Here is a 21,907-nt window from a genome sequence, read left to right as displayed (position 1 = left end):
AGGCTATGCAAAACACTAATATTTAGAGACTAAATTAAAACAAATACCTAGTTTTTGTCGTTTTTTGTGGGTGTGTTTTTCAGTTCACAAACGGCCTGTGCTGTAGGTCATTGACAAATAAATGACTATAATGATGATAATTTAAAAATATATATACGTTTGCTTGTAAATAGGCTACATAGCCAACATACACAGCCTATTGCGTCAACATCAAAAGAAAGCAATAAAATATTGCATCTTTTTTTCTCAGTCCTTTTTACACTTTTGTTAAAGCTAAACAAAAACGTAGGCTATTATTAAAAATAATAATGAATTGCGTGTGTGTGTGTGTGAATATATATAAATTATAGCGGTAACACTTTACAGTAAGGTTCATTAGTTAACAAGTTAACTACATTAGTTAACATGTATGTGAACAATACTTCTTCAGCATTTATTAATCTTAGTTAATATTAATTCCAACATTTACTAATACGTTATTCAAATCAAAGGTTGTATTAGTTAACATTAGTTAATGCACTGTGAACTAACATGAACGCACAATGAACAGAGCTATTTGTATTAACTAACATTAACAAAGATTAATAAACACTGTAACTAATGCATTGCTCATCGTTAGTTCATGTTAGTTAATGCATTTACTAATTAACGTTATTGTAAAATGTTACCAAACTGGGATTTTTTTTTTTTCCACAGAAAAAAAATCAGCGTCACTTTATTGAACTGAAATGTAGTGTAGCCTATTAGCTTCGATTAACTCTAACTTGTTAATAATTATAATTAAAAATCTATAAATGTGTGATTTTTTTACACCCCGTAAACAAAGATTATTGAACCTCGGTCTACTGATTTCTCAGAGAACTCGATCGTCTCTTCGCAAAAGTTCGCAAACGATAGTTGAACAAATAAGTTACGTAGCTAATGATATTTTCTTGACCGAACTCGTATTTGTCTCAGCACGAGGAGGATGGATAGAGTGAGAGCAAAGAGGAACAACCAACCTGTCATGTCAGAGTGTTTAATGACATCTAAGTAGCAGCAGGAGGGGCGGGGAAGGTTAAAGCCTAAGACACTCAAACTCCAGCGGGCTCAGCTCTTCAACTGTCTGTCCGGACATCACATCTCACTGGCGGGGAAACTATGGAGCTCGAAAAGATGAGAAAATTGAGGGGCAAATGCATGTTGAGGCGGGACATCATAAGAGAGTTTCTGGCAGAATTACTGGGGACATTCGTATTAATAGTAAGTCTTTTTTCCTGTCAGAACTTGTGAACTGAGATTAACAACACAGTTTGATTACAGTAAATGCATCATAATTAATATTTCAAGTGTAATGTACATTTTTTTAGTTTAATAATATATATCAGTCTATCAACTTATTTATTCATTTCAATGGAGTGATGTAAACACTGTCTTCTTATTTTATGCTTCTTATTGATCAATTATAATGGCTATTTAATGGGATATGGCTTTCATTTAAGTTGTCAAGGACTTGATTTCAGTAACTATTGTATAAGGATTTGTGTAAAAAGTCCAAGTAGACAAACACTCATTTTCTCTGGCAGTGGTTTTGTATGTTAGTTTTTAAGCACCTCGTTCAAAACCCTTTAAAAGTTGACAATTTGTGCCAACACATTTTTGGCAATTCTGTTTCCCAAAATAAAGTTCCAATAATAATGGGTTTATTATTATTGCTATAGGCTATATTATAAAGGTGTTTTGGTAACACTTTACAATAAGGTTCATTAGTTAACATTAGTTAACATATGTGAACAATACTTCTTCAGCATTTATTAATCTTAGTTAATATTAATTCCAACATTTACTAATACGTTATTAAAATCAAAGGTTGTATTAGTTAACATTAGTTAATGGACTGTGAACTAACATGAACGCACAATGAACAGCTGTATTTGTATTAACTAACATTAACAAAGATTAATAAACACTGTAACTAATGCATTGCTCATCGTTAGTTCATGTTAGTTAATGCATTTACTAATGTTAACTAATGAACCTTATTGTAAAGTGTTACCGGTGTTTTTTTTAACTGTAAAGTTAAGTCTGAAAGATGCTGTAACAAGCTGTCATGTTTAATAAATGTTATCTTTTTATGTGTGTGTGTGTTTGTGTTTCATAATTGTTTAACTGTTGAAATTTTGTCATGTCAGGTTTGACAACTTATCCCATATAGACTAACAACATGCCCCATGCAGTATTACTTTAAAAAGAAATACATTTTACCACAGAAATGACAATCTGATGATTTGATGACTAATATCATGAAACTTCTTTTACTTATAATATATTTTTTAAATTTAGCTATTAAAACATGAAATACACCGACTTGTTCTACTGTTGTTAATTAAGTGAAAAGATTTTGATTCAACATGACAGATTTAGTTACTTTGGGGTGCCGCCCTTGACCATAATGGACTGAGCTTTTTGAACAAGCTGCTATACTAATTAGTTTTGAATAAGTGCTCCACAAACAAGAGAGTGCTTTTCTTATCTGCATGGTGGTATAGCTTTTTCCACTAATTGTCTTCCTAAATTGTCTTCTCTCTGCCCATTTCCTGTTTACAGCTGTTCGGTTGTGGTTCAGTGGCCCAAAAGGTCCTGAGCAGAGGCACACAAGGAGAAGATCTCACCATCCACTTTGGCTTTACTCTAGGGGTGATGCTGGCTGTCTACATGGCAGGAGGCGTGTCAGGTAACTCGTCACGCTGGCGAATAGAGAAGAACAGAAGATAACGTACTGCATCAGTTACCTAAATAGTCTTCTATCAAAAATAATCCACAAATTTAATGGAACTTTGCAATTCAATTGTTCAATTATTCAAATATACATGTTCAGTTGATTGAGAAAAAGGCACTGCATGGGACAGCCGAGTTCAAAGCATCTTTTCATTTCAAAGGTCATATTTAGCTATCCATCAGGGCTGTTTTTCACAGTTGTTTGTGATCTTTGATCACGCTCAACAAACATGCGATGTACTCACCTATTCGCCGTATGCAACACTACAATATCCATACTATAACCGCTGCTGCCACATATAGCCTACAGCTCAATTTATTCCTCCATTTGCAGTTTATGTGTGTTTATTAAATCCTACTGTAAACCTGGTCAAAGGAGTAAAATGGCTTGTGAGGCAGAAACATCATTTCATGCAGTAATAAGCCTTAGACAGCTGGATCAAATATGCCCCATGCCGAGTATTTCATCTTGACCTTTGACCCCAAAGAGAAAGAGGGGTCTTGGGTGGATTTGCTTCAGTGCATAATAGACTTGTGCTTCCATACAAATTTTAGGATTAAAGAACGGCATAATAGAGGAGGAAAACCATGTGCTTATTGTATTTGAGGCGCTAAGTTTCTCCCCCCTCAAAAATACACTGTAGAGATGGACAGGGGGAAAATGATGGCTCAATTACATGTTCTTAAAGCTTGCATAAGGCTTAGTGTCAAGAGGTGTGTGTCGGGTTTGATATATCAGATTGGAAACGTATGTCTGGCCTTCATTAAGTGAATTCCTCAAGGATTATGGTGAGGTGAAGCTTTTATTATAATGTGTTACAATAATGCTGAGGATTCCAGGAATTTCTTTTATCATTTACTTTAAATGAGAAGCAACCACACACACACACACACACACACACACACACAAAACATACATAAAAGCACATTTACACAATAAGACAAAGTGGTCAAAACATTATTGGCAATAATTGACTACACTGATCCACTTAGACTAACCTCACTGCTCTCAGGTGAATAGACTCCAGATAATTTCATCATTTTCGAATGAATAGTAGCATGAATCTAGGCTTGCCAGAAAGCATGTCCTATGTTAATGTGTTGTGCATTCATATATTGTATGTAGAAGAAGCGATCTTGAGATGCAAACCACTCTCTCTCTCTCTCTCTCTCTCTATCTCCAAAGCCTTTGGGAGATATTTCACTTGTTCTTTTACTCATATCTTCTGAATCTGAGTGCACACAGAAGATGTTTACAGTATGTCTCACCCTGGCCCCAGTGTCACAGTAACAACTTACGACATTCTCACATGTACTGTGCTGTCACAGAGTCACAGTTTAACAGGGGTGTGTTTCCTAAAAGTCGCATTGGGTCGCGGTCGCATGTTATCAGCATAGTTCAATGAGTCCGTGTTTTCCGAAACTACAGCTCTTGACCTGTGATTGGCACGTTTTCTTGTTTGCATGACATGCAGACTTACAGTTTTTCTCAACGCTTTGGCTTTTTCAAACCAGTTTTAACATTCTCTAGGATGTTTCATTAACAAAGTTTGGGAGGAGCACGTTCAAATGATCTATCCAATCAACATGTCATCAGCAATTATCATGTCTGTCCTATCAGCATGAGAGGAGACCTATACGGTATACACAGACGTCTCACCTACGTTCCTCAGCATCTCTCCACCACCCCGACTCCTCACTCTTGGCTGGTTCCTACCACAGCCAGGAATACAGGGGGTGTACTTTGGGTTTGGGCCAAATACTGAGCCCTCTCCTCAGACAGCATGCCAAATACATGTTCTCTATATGGCTCATTTTTTTGTAAGTGTGAACTTGTGAAACTGTAAATGTGCAATTGTCACAACCGTTTGCTGGAACATCACAACTCTATTGCATGTCTGCAAAATGTAGTAACTCATCCAAAACATTTCATTCATGCTTCAAAACGTAGTTATTGTATAAATAAATTGGCCAATGGCAAAAAAAAGTGTCATTGCGTGATGCACTCTGGCCAGAATGTTTAGATGGTTTTTTTTTCACCATGTTATTCAAATTTAACTTTTTCCCCAATTTATTATTGACACTATCTGCTTTCTATGCTATCTTTTTAAATGCAGATTCTGAGAGTAGCTAATAATAATTGACTGGGAAAAGTCAATACTGTAGTACACAAAAAGAAAATGAACATTTGTATTTATACTGTACGTTTATTTTTGCAGAAATGTGTTACATGTAAACTTAAAATTTTCAGTTGCTTGTTCATTTTTAAAACACTCTATTATTCGTATATATCTTTCTATTGCTCTACCATGACAAGAATTTTTAGTTGAAACATTTCTACAAAAACACAAATGTATTTATACAGTACTGATGTAGCTGCTGCTGTTCAGGGTCGTGATGATCTTCCATGTTCAATAATGGTGGTGATTGTGCTGTCATGTAAATATACTTTATATAGTTCCCCAAACTTGATTGGATGAGATTGTGATTCCTATTACATTCAAAATTCAAGTCTGATGTGAAAAAGAAACTAATTGTTCAGAGAGCTAAACTTATTGTTTTGAGGGGAAAAAAAGTCTCGTTTGAGAATTGAGCCAAAGCGAAGTCCTTATCTTGAGCAAAATAAGCAAGCTGGCATTCAGGACAATATCTTTTAATTAGAATATATACGAATGTCATTTACATTTTCTTTTAGTTTGTCAAGAGATTTGAGTTATTTGACATTAAAAAGTAGAAATACAACTGTGTTGCAATCTCTAGTGTGTAAGTAAGAGTCTATGATTGATTAAAACAACATAATGTTGACCAATGTGCAGTACAATCACACAGTAAAATTACACAAACTAAAATGTACTTTCAAACAAAAATGACTAATAATATCTGTTAAGAGCCTCTTGCTAATTAGCCTACTGAACCAAATGCTAATTCAAGTAAATGTAATATCAGGTTTTGTTTAAAAGAAGAAAAAAAAAAACGAAAAAAAAAAAAAAAAACGAAAGAAGGTGCCAGTCTAAGATGTAGAGATAGGTTAGGCTATGCCAGTGCTTTGAAATAGTTGTCAGATGCAATGTCCTTAATTCATAGTAAAAAAGTAAAAAAAAAAAATCTGCCATTAATCTGACCAGCATTTATTCATTGAACTCAAAAGAATTAGTTAAAAGAAGTTATTACTCCATAGCCTGCGTGACATCATTAACTAACTTGGTTGAACGACAAATTTGCAACAATACGGTTTCGGGAAATAGTCTAGTTGAATTCTTCATCGTACTATGGTATTTAAACAGTGAGTTTCGCCGCTGTACGGTAAGTACAAACCAGCATTGTAAAAAGATGAAGTGGTTATCTAAAAAAAAAAAAAAATCATTGCATAAAATAATAACATTGGATAATAAATGTAACAATAATAATAAATTGTCCTCTTATTCATGTTATCATTTTTTATTCATTTTATTATTTTTTATAAACATTTCATATTTTATTTCATAATATAATAAGTATTACTATTAAGACAATTATTCATTGTCCTTTTATTAAGGTTTACAGTTTAAGAAATATTGTTTTTATTGCAATTACACACAGATGATGACATGAGGAAAGCTACAAAGATACAAAAATGCTATTATTAGTTGTAGTAGTATTAATTTGTAATTACTACTAACAACAATAATAAAAAAGAAAAGAAAAAAAACAATAAAAGGACAATAATGTTGCCCTGTGGGGCATAAGACGTGTGATTTATCCGTCAGTTGTGGCTTTTAGAATAGTGCAATTGTGCATTTGTTATTTTGGTGTTGCATGCAACTGAAGTCAAGAGCTTCAGATCAGTTCTTCATCGTATGCTGCCAGCGCTTCTCACTGTGTACAGTGAGCAAAACATATATCTATATGCATGCAATGTTAAATATAGCCCGAGTTCTGCAGTTTAAAGTGTGCATTTATGCATGAATAAGTTGGTTTGCCCAGCAGCCCACATGACTGTGAATGTAATAATCTTACACGCTGTGATGATGACTATAGTATTGAACTAATGAGCTTTTCTGGGGCATATGTCCCACGGTGAAGTCAGGTGTAGGCACTGGCCCATCATTAATAAGCCTTAAACTGACTCTGCATGACGTACATAATGGAAACATATTTCTGTAATGTAATCATTCATGTAAATGAAAAAGGTTTAATTCTGGTTTTCAAAAAATTATTTACATTTTACTGTGTAAAATGTAACGTTGCTTTTTAGATTCTACAGAGTTCAAAGTTCAAAAGACCCAAACAACAATATTGGATTCCTGCTTAATGAAAATAATGGGCCAAAACTGAAATCAAGAGAAACGAACAAACCAGAAAAGGTCCTGATTCGCTGCGTTTTGACATTTAATCAGCTACCAATCAATTGAGAAATCAGTTCAAGCTTACGAGGTTCAGGAAAGGCCAGCGTTTTCCATTCTGTTTTGCTGGCATGAGAGCGTAAGCGGTGTGTACGATGGGGTCACAGACAGTTCTACAGGCCTGAGCGCTCTTGTGTCAAAGCAGAGTTACTCCTAAGCCCTGCTGTGATGTCAGAACACTCAGCCAGATTATGTCAGACCCAATTCCCATTGACTTCCTCGACTAGTTTTTGTTGACAGTGTTTATGAGGAACTCTCTGGATTAAGAGGGGGAAAAGTGAGAGTATATACCTAGCAGTGAGAGAAAACAAATAACTGTGAGTTTGAAATGAATGACAAAGTGGATTATAGTATTAGACAAAAATCTGTACCACAAAAAAACTCAGCATGCGTTTATACAAACTTCACTGAATACAAAAATCACCATAGTGGACCACTAAAACCAATACAAATAATTTGCCGTCATCAAAGGTTTTTGCATCTTATTGCAGGTGGACATGTGAACCCAGCTGTTTCTCTGGCTATGGTTGTCTTGGGGAAACTCCCAATTAAGAAATTTCCTGTCTATGTGGCAGCTCAATTTCTTGGTGCCTTTGCTGGGTCTTGTGCTGTCTATGCTCTGTACTATGGTAAGTTTTCAGTGCACTTCTATGTTATTGCTTCTGTTATCGACTCCTTTTCTATGGCAGTCTGCTAAAGTATACTTAGAGACATTCATATATTAGACACAAACAACTCAAACTAAATGGGCTGGCTTGGTTTGCCCTTTGATAAATTTAGATTAGACATTAGATTTAAAGCTACACTGTGTAACTCTTTTAGTTTATTCTTAGCTAAAAACACTTAGTTCTTTCAAAAATATATGTCCTCATTAATGTATATTTACTTCGTTCAAGTAATAAAGTATTCTCGTGAGTGTATAATATGCCATTGAAAATACATACGGGTAAGGGGTTCTGATGTCGGTCGCCATGCTGCCCCTCCATCTTGAAAGTACATTAGCCAAGGAGGGACACACCCATTAATTCAAGCTCCGCCTTTCGCGTTTACGATTGAGTTAACACTCATGGACGAGGTCGAACTGGAAGCCATGTTAATCTTGGACTACCTTGGCCACCGTAGGAGTTAAAACGAAATCGGAATTGAGAGGAACAGAAACTAATATTCACTGGATGGTCATATTCCTTTTCACCACTAGATGGGGGTAAATATCACACAGTGTAGCTTTAACAGTCGTCAAATTACTTCCTATTAATTAATTTCTAAAATATTATCATTGAAAAGCTGTTGGATGTTAAAATCGATCCTTTGCAGCAACTCATTTGCATTTTTCAGCATAAAATACCTTACAAAAATTCTCTTTTTCATAGGTGCCTTTGCCAATTTCTCTGAGGGACATCTGCATGTTACTGGTCAAAATGCCACAGCAGGCATCTTTGCTTCATATCCACGTGAAGGTCTCTCATTGTTAAATGGATTTGTTGATCAGGTGAGTAACATATTTGAGTTAAAAGGAAAGAACAGTAAAAATAAATCATAAGCATAGAAATAACTGGTGGAAAACTTTTTACCAAAAAAAAAAAAAAACTAATAAATGACACTTTAAACTTCATAATGCACAATGTGAACTTATTTCCTATTTTTAAATTCATCTGACTTTACTTTTTTCCCATTGAGATAAAACCGGCTTCCATGAGAGTATGTTTTGCTGATCATTCGTCTCTGTTTAAACAGGTGATCGGCACAGGTGCCCTTGTCCTCTGTATTTTAGCCATAGTAGATAAGAAGAATATCGGGGCACCTAAAGGGATGGAGCCTCTGGTTGTTGGTCTAAGTATCCTGGCTATCGGAGTGTCCATGGCGCTGAACTGCGGCTATCCAATCAACCCTGCCAGAGACTTGGGACCACGGCTTTTCACCGCTATAGCAGGATGGGGCTTAGAAGTGTTCAGGTACTGAAAACCTTTGCCGCATATACATACTCTTTGTTATCGTTTGTTTGGATTTTCCACTTCTTCCCTTATACGTAGCATCAATAATACATATAATAGGGTAATTTGTATATGGGTGTGTACTAAAGCACAATACACCTAGAAGTGTTACCCTGTGACACAAGATTCAGCATGTGAGAAACAGAGGCACACCTCCCACCACCGTACCTTTAGAAACTCCAAATAGACTTTAAGTGCAAAGGCCTATCACCATTCTTCTGACAGAGCAAATGAATTTTTTAATGCACTTGTGTTCTTCTGCGCATATTGAAGCAATTTTAAAAATGTACGTGAGGCAGTCTCCTTGCATAAATATTCAGAGTGGCACAACCGAAGACAGGACGGATTTTATTCCTCCAACTTTTCCTATTAAAGGGAAAAAAACGTTATCGTCTTTCACTATAACTCTGCTTTTAGCTATCATAGTTATATAGGTCATTGTCACAGAGAGAGAGAGAGAGAGATTCTTTTGCTGCTCTTCAACAGCAAAAAGAGTCTGATTTCATGCACAGGATTGAGTAAAGAATTCTGAATTGTTGTATAAAATAATTGCATATGCACAGAAAACTGCTGTGTTTACAATCACAAATTTCAGAAGTGAAAGTTTCTCCAAAACACTATAGCCCTTAACTCATTCATGCAAATCTCTTAAAATTTACTGATTCTGATTCAAATATTTTTGTATATTTTGTTATTCAGCCCTTTACAACTACAAACACAGGGTGACATCCCCGGAGAGCTAATCACATATCAGTTGAATAAGCGAGGAAGTGCTCGATCTGTCTCTTTAATTTGTCGTCCAACTCAAAGCATGAGCATTGCATAAATTCAGTTCAGCAAAGTGTCTATGCAGTGGCTATGCCTTTGTTTACAGATACCTTTGCCAACGTGTTTGTAGAGCAGGTTGAAGGACACAGAGCATTTGTGTTCTCAGTAGCCTATAAAAGGATCAAGGGATTGAGGGAGGGAAAGAGTGTTGCAGACAGGGAGCACTGGAGTGACAGACTAAGCACAGATTACAATGAATGCATTAGTGTCTGAGGAGCAAGACTAGACACCAAAACAGTGTTGACATCATCCATCAGTCTGACCACAGAACAACACTTCAGATACACCAGTAATGTACAGGCACATTCCTAATCAAGTCTACTTTCACTTTAATTACAGTTGTAATTCACAACTGATCAGAAATCAAAACTTTCAAAGAAATGCATATGTCCCAGTCCCAATTTATAATGTTTTATACCATTCATGTTTTAAACATTAGAAGATATGAATCACCAATATGCAAAATGACACCCACATAAATTTGCATTTAATTTATAGACAGTGGCCACAAAATAATTTGTGCAATATTTGGTTACTTAAATCATTTTTGTCTGAATAATATTGCATTAAATGCAAAATATCAAACCAAGTGGCATCTGCAAACAAATGATCCAAGACATTTTCTCAGACCATTCTGCTTCAAAAAACTGTGTTTGTACTAATATGTGTGTATACACAACCAATCAAAAGTTTCAGTGGGTCAGTAAGTTAAATAAATTAATACTTTAATTCAACAAGAATGCTTTCAATTGATTATAAGTAGACGTTTATAATGTTATGAAATATGTCTGTCCTTTTCTATTCATCAAAGAATATAAAAAAATATATCATATGCAGCACAACTTACTTTCAACATTGATAATAAAAGAAATGTTTCTTGAGCACCGAATCATCATTTTAGAATGATTTCTGAAGGATCATGTGACCACACTGAAGACTGGAGTAATGATGCTGAAAATTCAACTTTGCCATCACAGGACGTTACATTTTAAAATATATTAACAAAGAAAATTTAATTTATTTGTATAATATTTTACAATATTACTGTTTTAATGTATTTTTGATTAAATAAATGCAGCCTTGATGCCCTAAAAAACAGTTCAAACTTCAAATTCTAATTAATAATTTTCTTTGCAAATTCTTACATTCAGAATTTTTCCCAGCCCTGACTCTATTCTCACCTGTGCGTTGTGTGTCCCCAGTGCTGGAAATGGCTGGTGGTGGGTTCCAGTGGTCGGGCCGATGGTGGGAGGTGTGGTTGGGGCAGTGATCTACTTCTTCATGATTGAGCTGCACCATCCTGAACCCGAGAAGTACCTTGAAGATGACAACAGCGTCAAAGACAAATATGAATTAAACACCGTCAACTGAAAAGAGAGGGAAAGTATGGTATCTTTTCCTTCACCATAGACATCAAGCAAGAAACTCTCTTTTCTTCTCTTTCTTTTCCTCAAGATCTCTTTGCTGAGTCTTTTGCCAAAGTACACTCATTAAATCAAGCAGCTATGAAAGACAGCAAGTGGTAATGATGCATAATTCTCTAGACGTTTTCATGTTTTTAACAGAAGTAGAACTATAGAGAATGTTCAAAGAGCAACGTCAACATGGAGCAAATAGAAACAATCAGGTATTTTATGGAAAGCATCAGTAGTTTCTTCACCATCAACAAGTGTCACACCACTGCCAGTAAAAGAATGCAGGTGCATTGCATTTAGAGATAATCATGATTTCCAACTGGTTTCTCAGAGGTTTGTACAGACTCAGCGAGAGAGTTGACCTACTCAAGGATTGTTGTATCTATAATGTCCTTCATTCCTTTGTCCAATCCTACTATGTCTTCTTCTTAACTTTCACAGAGATCGGACAACCCTATAACAGCAGATGCATGTGTTTCTCTTACTAAAACGAAGGAAGAGGGTACTTTACTGTCCACTCCGTTTACTCAAAGATGACGAATCAGTAGAACATATGAACTAACTGCATGCATGACTGCTGATAAGGTTACATGCATGTGGTAACAGGATAAATATCGCAATGCATGCTAAAAACAAACCTGTGATGAACTATTAAATATAAGCTTAAGAAGAAAACAATGTGTATTTATGTTACAGTGTGTTAAATGTAGAAGAAAATTTCAGGCAAAGCTTAATGTGAAGCTTTATAGGTATTTTGTAGCTACTGTTTATTGGGGAAAAAATGTTTAATATGTTTTTTCTCTTTTTAAATATTAACGTAGTAATTTATTTCTTGGCACTTGAATTAATAGCAGTTTGTACAATTCAAAGAGATTATATTATATATTTTTGTCTTTTATTGTGTTATTGCAATTTCAATGTCAGATTTTTTTTTACTCTCTCATACATGAAACAGTTTGCAAATAATTACCACATTCCAAATGTTAGACATTTACTGTCATTCTGTTAATGTAGACCTGACATAAAATAAACATACTGTTATACATAACTCATGTCTGTTTTCCTGTGTGAGAATTTTGACTACAGCAACCATAATATCCCTAGATACATTGTGTCTGTATTCTACAGTATTGCATCACAGTCCGTTTAGTCCTTCCCCAAGATAGACACGTCAAAACTATTTTACCCTCTTAGATAATGATAACGGCATTCGCAAATATCCACAAATGTTACATTTGTGAATTAATTTGCTTAGAGAAACATCAATTCAACTCAGCATATCCAGAATAAGTGAATAGACCACATGCTGCTATACTGTAAAAAAAATATTGTTGGTTTAACTTAAAAAATTAAGTAACCTGGTTGCCTTAAAATTTTAAGTTGACAATGAAGGAGATTGATTTAATCATCAGAAACTTAAAATAATAAGTTATCTGAACTAAATAAATTATTTAAGTTGATTTGACAAAAGAAAAATTGTTGTGATAACAAATTTTGAAAATATTTTTTACAGTGTAAGTTAAATAGTAGTAGGAATAGATGAAATAAACAAATGTATCTTACCTGATTTAATCATTATCATTATCTGACCATCACCATCAGCTGAGTCCACTGAATTTATGCATATGCCCTCTGTTTCTGCTAATCCGGCATGTTCATCAGCCAACCATAATAGCAACATTCTGCACACAAAAGAAAAAAAAATGTAAAGTCGATTATTATTTAGGAAATCATCAACAACATCATTATGGTTGGGAAGAGTATTTGCATAATGTGCACCAGTCTTGACTGATTTTCCTTACTAGTGAGGAAAAGCAAGGGTGTAGGTGAATGAGGACCTCTGTCAAGTTTACTCAAATGCCCTCAGATTCTATAACAGTGAATAACAGTATCTTTGCAGATGTGCATAAAACTAAAACATTAGCTACATTGTGCTGGTCGGATGGTGGGACGGACGGACGGATGGAATCAACTCATTAGAGTAGGCCTATAGACCTTATTCAGAGCAGCGCCATGACAGGTATGAAAGTGAGGCTGTGAGAGATAGACTTTTACTGTGTTTCCAATGGCATCCGCTGTAAAAAGCTGAATAAAGCTCCTAGATTACTTACAATTTTCCACAGCTTACATTGTCAGGAGTTTTTTGTCAACCAAAATTTCTTGGAAAGATATATTTCCAGTGTTTCATGAGCAGAACAATCCGAAAACACATTAAATAACAGTACAGCCCATGCATTGAAGAGATGCAAGTCTATCCCTCACAGCCTCGCTTTCATTCACATTAAAAATCAAAGATGGCGCTGCCGTGAATAAGGCGTATTAGTAGACTGTTATAGTTTAGGGTCAGTGTTGTGCCTGAACGCGTTCAATAAACTATAGTTCATGAACTGGTTCATCTTTTGGGCGAACGTGAACTGAACGTACTGTATTACTGCCTGATGAACGTTACTGTGAACTTGTTCATTCTGGTATCTGTGAACGCACGCTCTCTCAGTTTAACTTCGTACACTAGGGTGCCAGATTTCTATAGAGCCTTCCTGGCGAAAACCCGGCTAAAACTCACCGTAAACAGGCTTTAATATGTAGCCAAAAAACACCCAATCTGGCAACATAAGCCACCAAAGCAGCGAGCGAGGAGGCGTCGTATGATCCTTTAAACGAGGTCGGTGAGGATGGGACAATTCTGTGTAAACTTTGCCCGTCGATAAAATAATTGTTGTCTGTGGTTGTATATGGGCTGTGGCAATAATTTTTTTTTTTTACAAAAAGAAGCTTGCAACATATGGGAAAAAAATAACTATGAACTACTTCATTTTTTGAAGAACTATGAACAGAACTAGTTCATTTTAAAATGCGTGAACTGAACTTTGAACTAGTTCGTATAGAAAGTGAACTTTCCCAACACTGATTAGGGTAACAATAAGTTGACATGGCCTTGCAACATTCCTTATAGTCAGGAGAATGTTAAACTGGCAAAAATACAAATTACCAGTGAGTTAATAAGCACTGGGCATCCCTCTTTTCTGACTGATGTTTAGAGACATGGTATTGGAGTAGTCATTTGTTATCAGCAATGGGTCAGCGTGAGCCTTTTTGAACTGTTTCTGACAAGACTTTGTCACCAAACGTGCCATAGCTTCTTTTGCAACAACGTGCAGCCAATCAGGCTAACATTTGGCTGCAAACTACAAAAGGTCAAACAGAGTAACTTTTCTTCCGGGCTCAGTTACATTTGAATATTTACTGATCCCTCCTCTCAGGCTCAGACAGTTTTAATGGACTATCACCTGCCTCAGTCAGTGCTCTCCTTTCTTGCCTGAGAAAAAGAGAGGCACAAAATATTTGGACAATCTTTGTGGGCTCCTGAAGTGGCCTGAACATGAAGACTCTTATTAAAGTCGTGTCCTTCTGTCTGATCATCTCACAACTGACCGATGGAAGAAAATTTCGGGGTAACCGAGCAGGTGAGGGTGAATTATGCTTATAGTTCTCCTTAAAAATTTAAATTCTGTCATTCACTCACCCTCATGTTGTAGCAGACAAGACATTCCCATTTCTACAGAGCATTACGATAAGATACTTTCAAGAATTTTATATAATTATTTTACAATGATTTATGTTAGTCCAATGATATTTTGGACTACATTCACTTGGATTGCATGGACAAAAACAGTTGAAACTTTACTCAAAATATCATCTTTTGTGTTCTGCAGAACAAACTTACACGCATACAAGATATTGATGAGTAAATGAAGACAGAACATAAATGTATGGGTGATTTATCCCTTTAAAATGATATTCTAAGTTAACTTTCCAACAATGAAGCATATTTTTTCTCCTTTTATTTACTGGGGTATTGTAACATGCACTATATTCAGTATGCATGTAAGAAACATTTATTGGAAATATGCTTGCAGAAACTAAATCTAATTGGGAACAACAAAAACAACAGGACTTCTAGTCAACATTAAGCGTAGAAAAAAGTCTATGTGGAAATAAGCAGAATGTGCAACTGATGCTCTTTGGAAAAAAGTCAAATATCAAGGAGGATTGGATGAAAGTCAAGCATCATGCCCAATTTAATCCCTACTGATCTAAAGGGATAAAAGCTTGTAGTATGTAAAAAAAACAACAACTTATAAAACCACAAAGAAATAATTTCCTAGACCGTTTGCAAATAAAAGCTGAAAAGGCTCAATACTGAAAGAAAAACATAAATACTTTGACATTTGCATATTAGAACATATACTGAACATGCACATTTTTCCATATGCAAAAACTGCATCCCTGAAAATTAAGCCGGATAAGAATGTGAAGTTGAAACTTCATGAATAATGAACTGCACTTCTACAGTATTTATTAATAATTGTAATATTTACCAATGCATTATTGAAATCAAGTGTAACGAACAATGAATGAACAGCTGTATTTTTATTAACTAACATTAACAAAGATTAACAAATACAGTTACAAATGTATTGCTCATGGTTAGTCCATGTTTGTCAATACATTAATGTTAACAAATAAGACATTATTGTAAATTGATACCGTCATATCCAACATGCTCATTTAATCAGAAAGAGTGGTGGGTAAACATTTTTTCTGCCTTGACTCAAGCTCAAAGTTCACCTGGAACTATGGGAACTAAACATGCTTAACTTTGTAAGCATGTTTACTTGTAACATATTTTTAATGCAAGGTTATTGTACTGTTGTTTATGCACAAATATAAATATTCCATGACTATTGAACAAACAACAGTGGTGTTTATTAGTGCTGATGACCTGTCAAAGACTTTCAGTTTGTGTATGACCATACTAACAGACACAGAGCCTGGAGAGAGAATGAAGATGCTCTATCAACCTAAATCAGTCTTCAGGCTTTACACTGATGGGGAATACATAGACGACATGTGCACAGTTGAGCTCTTCCAGCCTCACACACTGGACGCTTGTGGTTTCAATAGCAGCCATCCACTGGCTATCATCATTCATGGCTGGTCGGTATGTTGAGTTAATTGATTTAATAGAAAAACAGATCAATTGTTCAAATGTACCAAAGGTCACAAAGACCTTGGCATCCTTTGCAAACAGCAGTTATTTAACATCTGCTACAAACAAAACAGGAGAGCAGAAATCAACTCCTCTTCCGTGTGCCATAGGTGGACGGAATGATGGAGAACTGGATTTCCAGGTTGGCATCAGCACTAAAGAGCTCACAGGGAAGCATCAATGTGGTGATAACAGACTGGCTGAATCTGGCACACCAGCACTATCCTATAGCAGCTCTGAACACACGCATAGTGGGACAGGACATTGCCCATCTGCTGAGGTGGCTAGAGGTTAGTTTGGGAATACAAATGTGTTTACATATATGGCTAAAACTTGCATCATGAAACTGAAGGACTTTCAGTAGGATGTTTAGGTAGAAGGGTATACACACTACCGTTCAAATGTTTGAGGTCTTTTTTTTTTTTTTAAGATCTCTTGTTCACCAATGTTGACTATTTAAAACTACTGATTATTCAAAAATACCAAAAAACAGTAATACTGTGACTTACTGTGAAAGTCTGATGATCCTTCAGAAATAATTCTAATATGCTGATTTGGTGCTCAAGAAGTATTTCTAAGTACCAGTATTATATTGGTTGAAAACAGTTGTGCTGATCATTATTGTTGTGGAACCTCTTAATAGAATTTTCAAAAGAACAGCACTTCTTTTGAATAGAAATCAGTCACTTTTGAGAAATAATTAATTAAAAAGAAATCTTTTATCGTTTAAATAATCTTTTATACAATACTGTACACAGCTTCTTTTACCAACTGCAAAAATTCTTGAAAACACGTTTACTACTTGACATTAATCTGTGAGTATCCATAACAGGATTTCAAACAATTTCCTTTGGGAAAAGTGCACTTGATTGGCTACAGCCTTGGCGCTCATATATCTGGATTTGCTGGAAGTAACTTAGCTGTGTCTGGGAAAACCTTGGGAAGAATTACTGGTGAGATATTATTGTCAGTCTAAACAATCAATAAATGATGTTCATACATAGGCCTATAAACAAAAAAAAAGACTTTAAATCTAAGATCCTTATTCTCAGCAAATGCAACAAAACTTTATTTCCTGGTTAATGGTAATATATTTATGTTTGGATTTAGGTTTGGATCCTGCAGGTCCATTGTTTGAGGGAATGTCTCATACCGACAGACTCTCACCTGAGGATGCTATGTTTGTGGATGCAATCCATACATTTACCCAACAGCGCATGGGACTCAGTGTGGGCATCGAACAGCCTGTTGCCCACTTGGACTTCTACCCCAATGGAGGAATATTTCAACCAGGGTGCCAGCTGCATGTGCAAAACATTTATGCACATTTAGCCCAGTACGGGATTATGGGTGGGTGAGATGCCTGGGTGGATAGATGGATGAATGGCTGGATGGATGGACAGAGAGAGAAAGGGCCAGGTTCATCCTCAAATTACTGTCAGATTAGGATGAGATACATTCAAAACATCCCATTAATGACACTGTGAGAATGGCTACTAAAGACAGCTTTCCAGATGAAAGGCATAAACACATAAAAGCAGCTGTCATCCTCACAACTTAATTATACCAAATCCCTCTTAGGTTCTGCTCTCATACTGAGATTTGCCTCCAGGCAATTAAATATCCATATATGGGAAAACTGAAGCAGAAAGACAGGCCTGAAATACATAATTTTAACGACTACAAAAAACTGATGAGTCCATGACTCGTGTACCCTGGACGCTGCGCTAATGGACAGGGACTGTAACTGTACACATTTTCTTTCAAAAGTTTTTGAAAGAAGTCTCTTATGCTAAACCGACTGCATTTATTTTATCAAAAATACAGTAAAAGCAGAAATATTGTGAAAATATTAAGTTTAAAATGACTTTTCTAATTTAAAATGTAATTTATTTCAGAATTTTCAGAATCATTACTCCAGTCTTCAGTGTCACATGATCCTTAAGAAATCATTCTAACCATTTAAAAAATTGTAATTGGGGCGGCAGTGGCTCAGTGGTTCATGTAGATAGTCTACAAACCGGAAGGTTGATGGGTCAATCCCCGGTTCCACCTGACCAAGTGTCGAGGTGTCCATGAGCAGGATGCCGAACCCCCCCTCATATTGAATGAGGCACGCTTTGGTGGTCATGGGTCTTTGAAAGCGCTATATAAATGCAGTCCATTTACCATTAATACCATTAAAACTGATTGTCTGCTCAAAAAAAATAAAATAATCCTATAATTATCAATGATGAAAACACTTAATATTTTGAACTGCATTTGAAAAATAAAATCTTTTGTAGCATTACAAATGTTTTTACAGCCATTTTTGATCAATTTAATGCATCCTTGCTTAATAAAATTTCTAAAATCTATCAAAATCTTACAGGCCCTAAACTTTTGAACTAAAGTTTCTACCACCATCACAATGCACCGGATTATTTGCATCACCGCTAACTCACCACAATGCACTGTATTAAATCTAGACACAGCAGATCACACACACAACTGAGAATGATAAGCTAAAAGTCTGAGTGGATCTATGATTAATTACTGTTTGTTAGTGCAAAAGTCTCATGTTATGTCCATCTAACTTCAGGATTTGAGCAGACAGTGAAGTGTGCCCATGAGCGCGCTGTGCATCTCTTCATCGACTCCCTGTTGAACAAAGACAAGCAGATTATGGCCTACAAGTGCAGCGACAACACGGCCTTCGATAAGGGCTACTGTCTGGACTGCCGAAAGAACCGCTGTAACACTTTGGGTTATGACATCAAGAAAGTTCGCTCTGACACAAGCAAGAAACTGTTCCTCAAAACCCGTTCACACATGCCATACAAATGTGAGTGAGCCATCACACTTAACAAAACAGTGTAACAGTCACTTTCTACCATTATGTTGTCTCTAACTGTTAAACTGCTCTCCCCAATACATTTTACAAATTATTTTAAATGCAAAATGTTTTATTATATTTAATCACACACATGAAAACTATTAGAACAATATTTTTCTCAAAAATAATTATCTTGTTTGGCTTATGCAATTCTCCAAAGTTTCCAATGTTTAGCCATTTTACTGAAAAACAAGAAAAAGTTACTGATTTTAAAAATGATTTTAGCAATTAATGTTTATAATTAATTGTGTTACATTGTTTTCCTTTTTTTTTTTTTTTGAAAAATGTGTTCAGTGCATGCTAATCAATCCTCACTTTCCTTCCTCATCAGTGTTTCACTATCAGTTCAGGATCCAGTTCATAAACCAAATTGATAAGATCGACCCCACCCTCACAGTCTCTCTAACCGGGACACTGGGAGAAAGTGAAAATGTCCCCATAACACTGTAAGTGTGCAATTCACATTGATATGAACAGCTTAATATTAAAATAACATCATCTCAGTAAATTGTTAGTGAGCATAAATTTACTGAGCTTTGTAATGACCTTCTCACCCTATGGATGCATTTGAAGTTTCGACCATTTAAAAAAGCTCTTTGCTATTAACAAACATCTTATATAACCAAAATATAGCCTATATGAAAAAAAATCCCTTTAGTGGAGTGATAAAGACAAGAATATATGAACAAATAAATAATATCATTAAATCCACACGTACAATTTATAACTATAGTCGTTTCGTAAGTAAGAGCTCAAATTAATGTGACAGTGGCAGAAGCTCCCGATTTAACAGTAAGCTAAAGATCCCTTAATGAAAGACTGAATGATGACATCTGGGATGAAAAACATCATTAATGTTTCATGTTCTGGGCTCTAAAAGCTCAAAGTAGCGTGCTCTGCTTCACGGGGAACTGCTCAATTTAGTCTTCATAGCATACAGAGAGCACTCATCAGAATAACTCATTTCGCATGGATGAGTGAAACACATGTGTGCTGGGAACATGAAACAGAGAACAGAAATGCAATGGACTAAAATAGCATCTCGAACAAGAGCGTGCACACACAGTGACTCTCATACAGGCTAATATACATTGACTGAAAATCTTCAAAAACTGAATGAAACAATCACTCTCCTTAATTGTTCCTCTATCTTTTTCAGAGTTGAGGAGATTTCAGGTAACAAGACCTTTACGTTCCTCATCACTCTGGACACTGATATAGGTGACCTGATGATAATGCGCTTCACCTGGGAGGGAAGCCCTGTGTGGGCAAACATGTGGAGCACAGTTAAGACCATGATACCTTGGGGCAAAGGTAGCAGAGGACCACAGCTCACTGTGGGGAAGATTACAGTGAAATCTGGAGAGACCCAGAGGAAGTAAGTGGAACACTTGGCCAACAGTAACACAGATGGTGGGGAGTGTTTTAAAAGATTGTGATAAACTGCATGCTCACATATTCTGTATTCATATTCACGACGCTTAGGCTTACTATAGAGATTAAAAGCTTGGGATTCAGCATTTAATGATCTTACCTTTTAATGCCCCAGGTTTTCAAAACGTTTGCAAGCTTCTATTTCATGTTTAGTTACTTTAGCGCCCTCTAGTGTTTGAATGGGGCTTTTTTGAATAAATCAAAACAACAAAGCAAACGTTTCCCAGGCTGAAGCTCATCATAACCGTACTCTTTCTTTACAGAACCTCGTTTTGCGCACAGACAGAAGACGGCATGTATATAGAGCCATCGCAGGAGAAGGTGTTTGTGCGCTGTGAAAAGAAGCGGAGACTGATGAAGCACGGCTAAAGAAACTCACCTCACACATCCGATCCCGTGTGTTCACGTCAGGACGTATGGGACGGGGGAAACTGGACTTACTGTAATATAATATTAATGTTTTAACTTGTATTTTTATGTTTAAAGAGTAGCAAGAAAGTTTGATATTAAACATGTCAGACATATCAACATAATGTCAGACATTTCTCTCACGACTTCTACCACACCACACCAAAATCCCTCCCTCAAATGTCGACTAACAGCAAGCTTCTTTTTATACATAGTTCCCACATGACGTCACAACATACGGGCATTTGCCGACCCGGCGCCATTGCTTAGGGCAAAACCATAGAGGGCAAAACATAAGAAGAAGCAATACGAGTTGAACGAAGTGAAATGAGTTTCGTGCTATAAAGTGAAAATGGTCATCTCCTGCTGAGTCAATGGATGATAAAATCGTGCCGGAGGTTCAGTTAAATCGGGATTTTACACTATACCCGTCATTAGACTCCATATGGATGTGAGAAGACTAAGCTTTTGTCCGAACAACGATGGAGATTATGGCTGGCGAGCATAAACAGGAAAGAAACTCACTCAAAACACGCACGAATTTGTTTGACAAAAGCACAATGTTGTGTTTTATTGCGAGTGTAAATAAATATAAGTTAACACGTTGCAGTTTGAATAATGTCCTGTATGAACAAAATGACGAGGTATTAAAAACATACAAAACAACATTGTTTCCACTGTTTGATCTCACATTCCAGCATTGCAATCTCAGATTATGTCCCTAAAGATCCCGCGTATAATGTAGTTCCTCATTTATTACATTAATT

General features: G+C 36.0%; 2 protein-coding genes and 1 long non-coding RNA gene across 4 annotated transcripts; 2 read left to right on the top strand and 1 right to left on the bottom strand.

Annotated features, from left to right (window-relative positions):
• The first annotated feature begins 1,046 nt into the window (after positions 1 to 1,046).
• aqp9b (aquaporin 9b) lies at positions 1,047 to 11,457 on the top strand. The gene is made up of 6 exons (XM_039689286.2): positions 1,047 to 1,242; positions 2,587 to 2,713; positions 7,631 to 7,768; positions 8,510 to 8,628; positions 8,874 to 9,091; positions 11,161 to 11,457. The coding sequence occupies exons 1-6, from the start codon at positions 1,141 to 1,143 to the stop codon at positions 11,327 to 11,329; spliced, it is 873 nt and encodes a 290-aa protein (XP_039545220.2). The 5' UTR covers positions 1,047 to 1,140; the 3' UTR covers positions 11,330 to 11,457.
• LOC148998465 (uncharacterized) lies at positions 2,600 to 13,055 on the bottom strand. Its single transcript, XR_016163139.1, has 3 exons — positions 12,937 to 13,055; positions 11,140 to 11,275; positions 2,600 to 2,726 (listed from the first exon to the last, which is right to left on the bottom strand). It is a non-coding gene; the product is annotated as an uncharacterized LOC148998465 (long non-coding RNA).
• Positions 13,056 to 14,631: 1,576 nt separating this feature from the next.
• On the top strand, positions 14,632 to 21,256 carry lipca (lipase, hepatic a). 2 transcript variants are annotated; one of them, XM_039689284.2, is made up of 9 exons: positions 14,632 to 14,837; positions 16,197 to 16,375; positions 16,534 to 16,713; positions 17,256 to 17,376; positions 17,534 to 17,773; positions 19,005 to 19,247; positions 19,630 to 19,744; positions 20,458 to 20,676; positions 20,996 to 21,256. In XM_039689284.2, the coding sequence occupies exons 1-9, from the start codon at positions 14,753 to 14,755 to the stop codon at positions 21,099 to 21,101; spliced, it is 1,488 nt and encodes a 495-aa protein (XP_039545218.1). In that variant the 5' UTR covers positions 14,632 to 14,752; the 3' UTR covers positions 21,102 to 21,256. The 2 variants fall into 2 exon arrangements, with proteins under 2 accessions (XP_039545218.1, XP_088985690.1); XM_089129564.1 differs by lacking the exon at positions 14,632 to 14,837 and having other exon boundaries at positions 16,076 to 16,375.
• Positions 21,257 to 21,907: the final 651 nt, after the last annotated feature.

This window comes from Pimephales promelas, chromosome 1, assembly GCF_988280905.1.
Source record: "Pimephales promelas chromosome 1, fPimPro1.hap1.1, whole genome shotgun sequence".
Lineage (NCBI taxonomy): Eukaryota > Metazoa > Chordata > Actinopteri > Cypriniformes > Leuciscidae > Pimephales > Pimephales promelas.
The sequence above is the reverse complement of the archived record's forward strand: the minus strand, read 5'-3'. Positions and strand labels throughout refer to the sequence as shown.

Excerpts from the sequence above, each read along its gene's own strand:
- lipca (XM_089129564.1), top strand. The coding sequence starts at position 16,091 with ATGCACAAATATAAATATTCCATGACTATTGAACAAACAACAGTGGTG. Across the intron at positions 16,714-17,255 it reads ATCTGCTGAGGTGGCTAGAG|GATTTCAAACAATTTCCTTT; the intron begins GTTAGTTTGGGA and ends TATCCATAACAG. Across the intron at positions 19,745-20,457 it reads GAAAATGTCCCCATAACACT|AGTTGAGGAGATTTCAGGTA; the intron begins GTAAGTGTGCAA and ends TATCTTTTTCAG.
- aqp9b (XM_039689286.2), top strand. The coding sequence starts at position 1,141 with ATGGAGCTCGAAAAGATGAGAAAATTGAGGGGCAAATGCATGTTGAGG. Across the intron at positions 1,243-2,586 it reads TGGGGACATTCGTATTAATA|CTGTTCGGTTGTGGTTCAGT; the intron begins GTAAGTCTTTTT and ends TCCTGTTTACAG. Across the intron at positions 9,092-11,160 it reads TGGGGCTTAGAAGTGTTCAG|TGCTGGAAATGGCTGGTGGT; the intron begins GTACTGAAAACC and ends GTGTGTCCCCAG.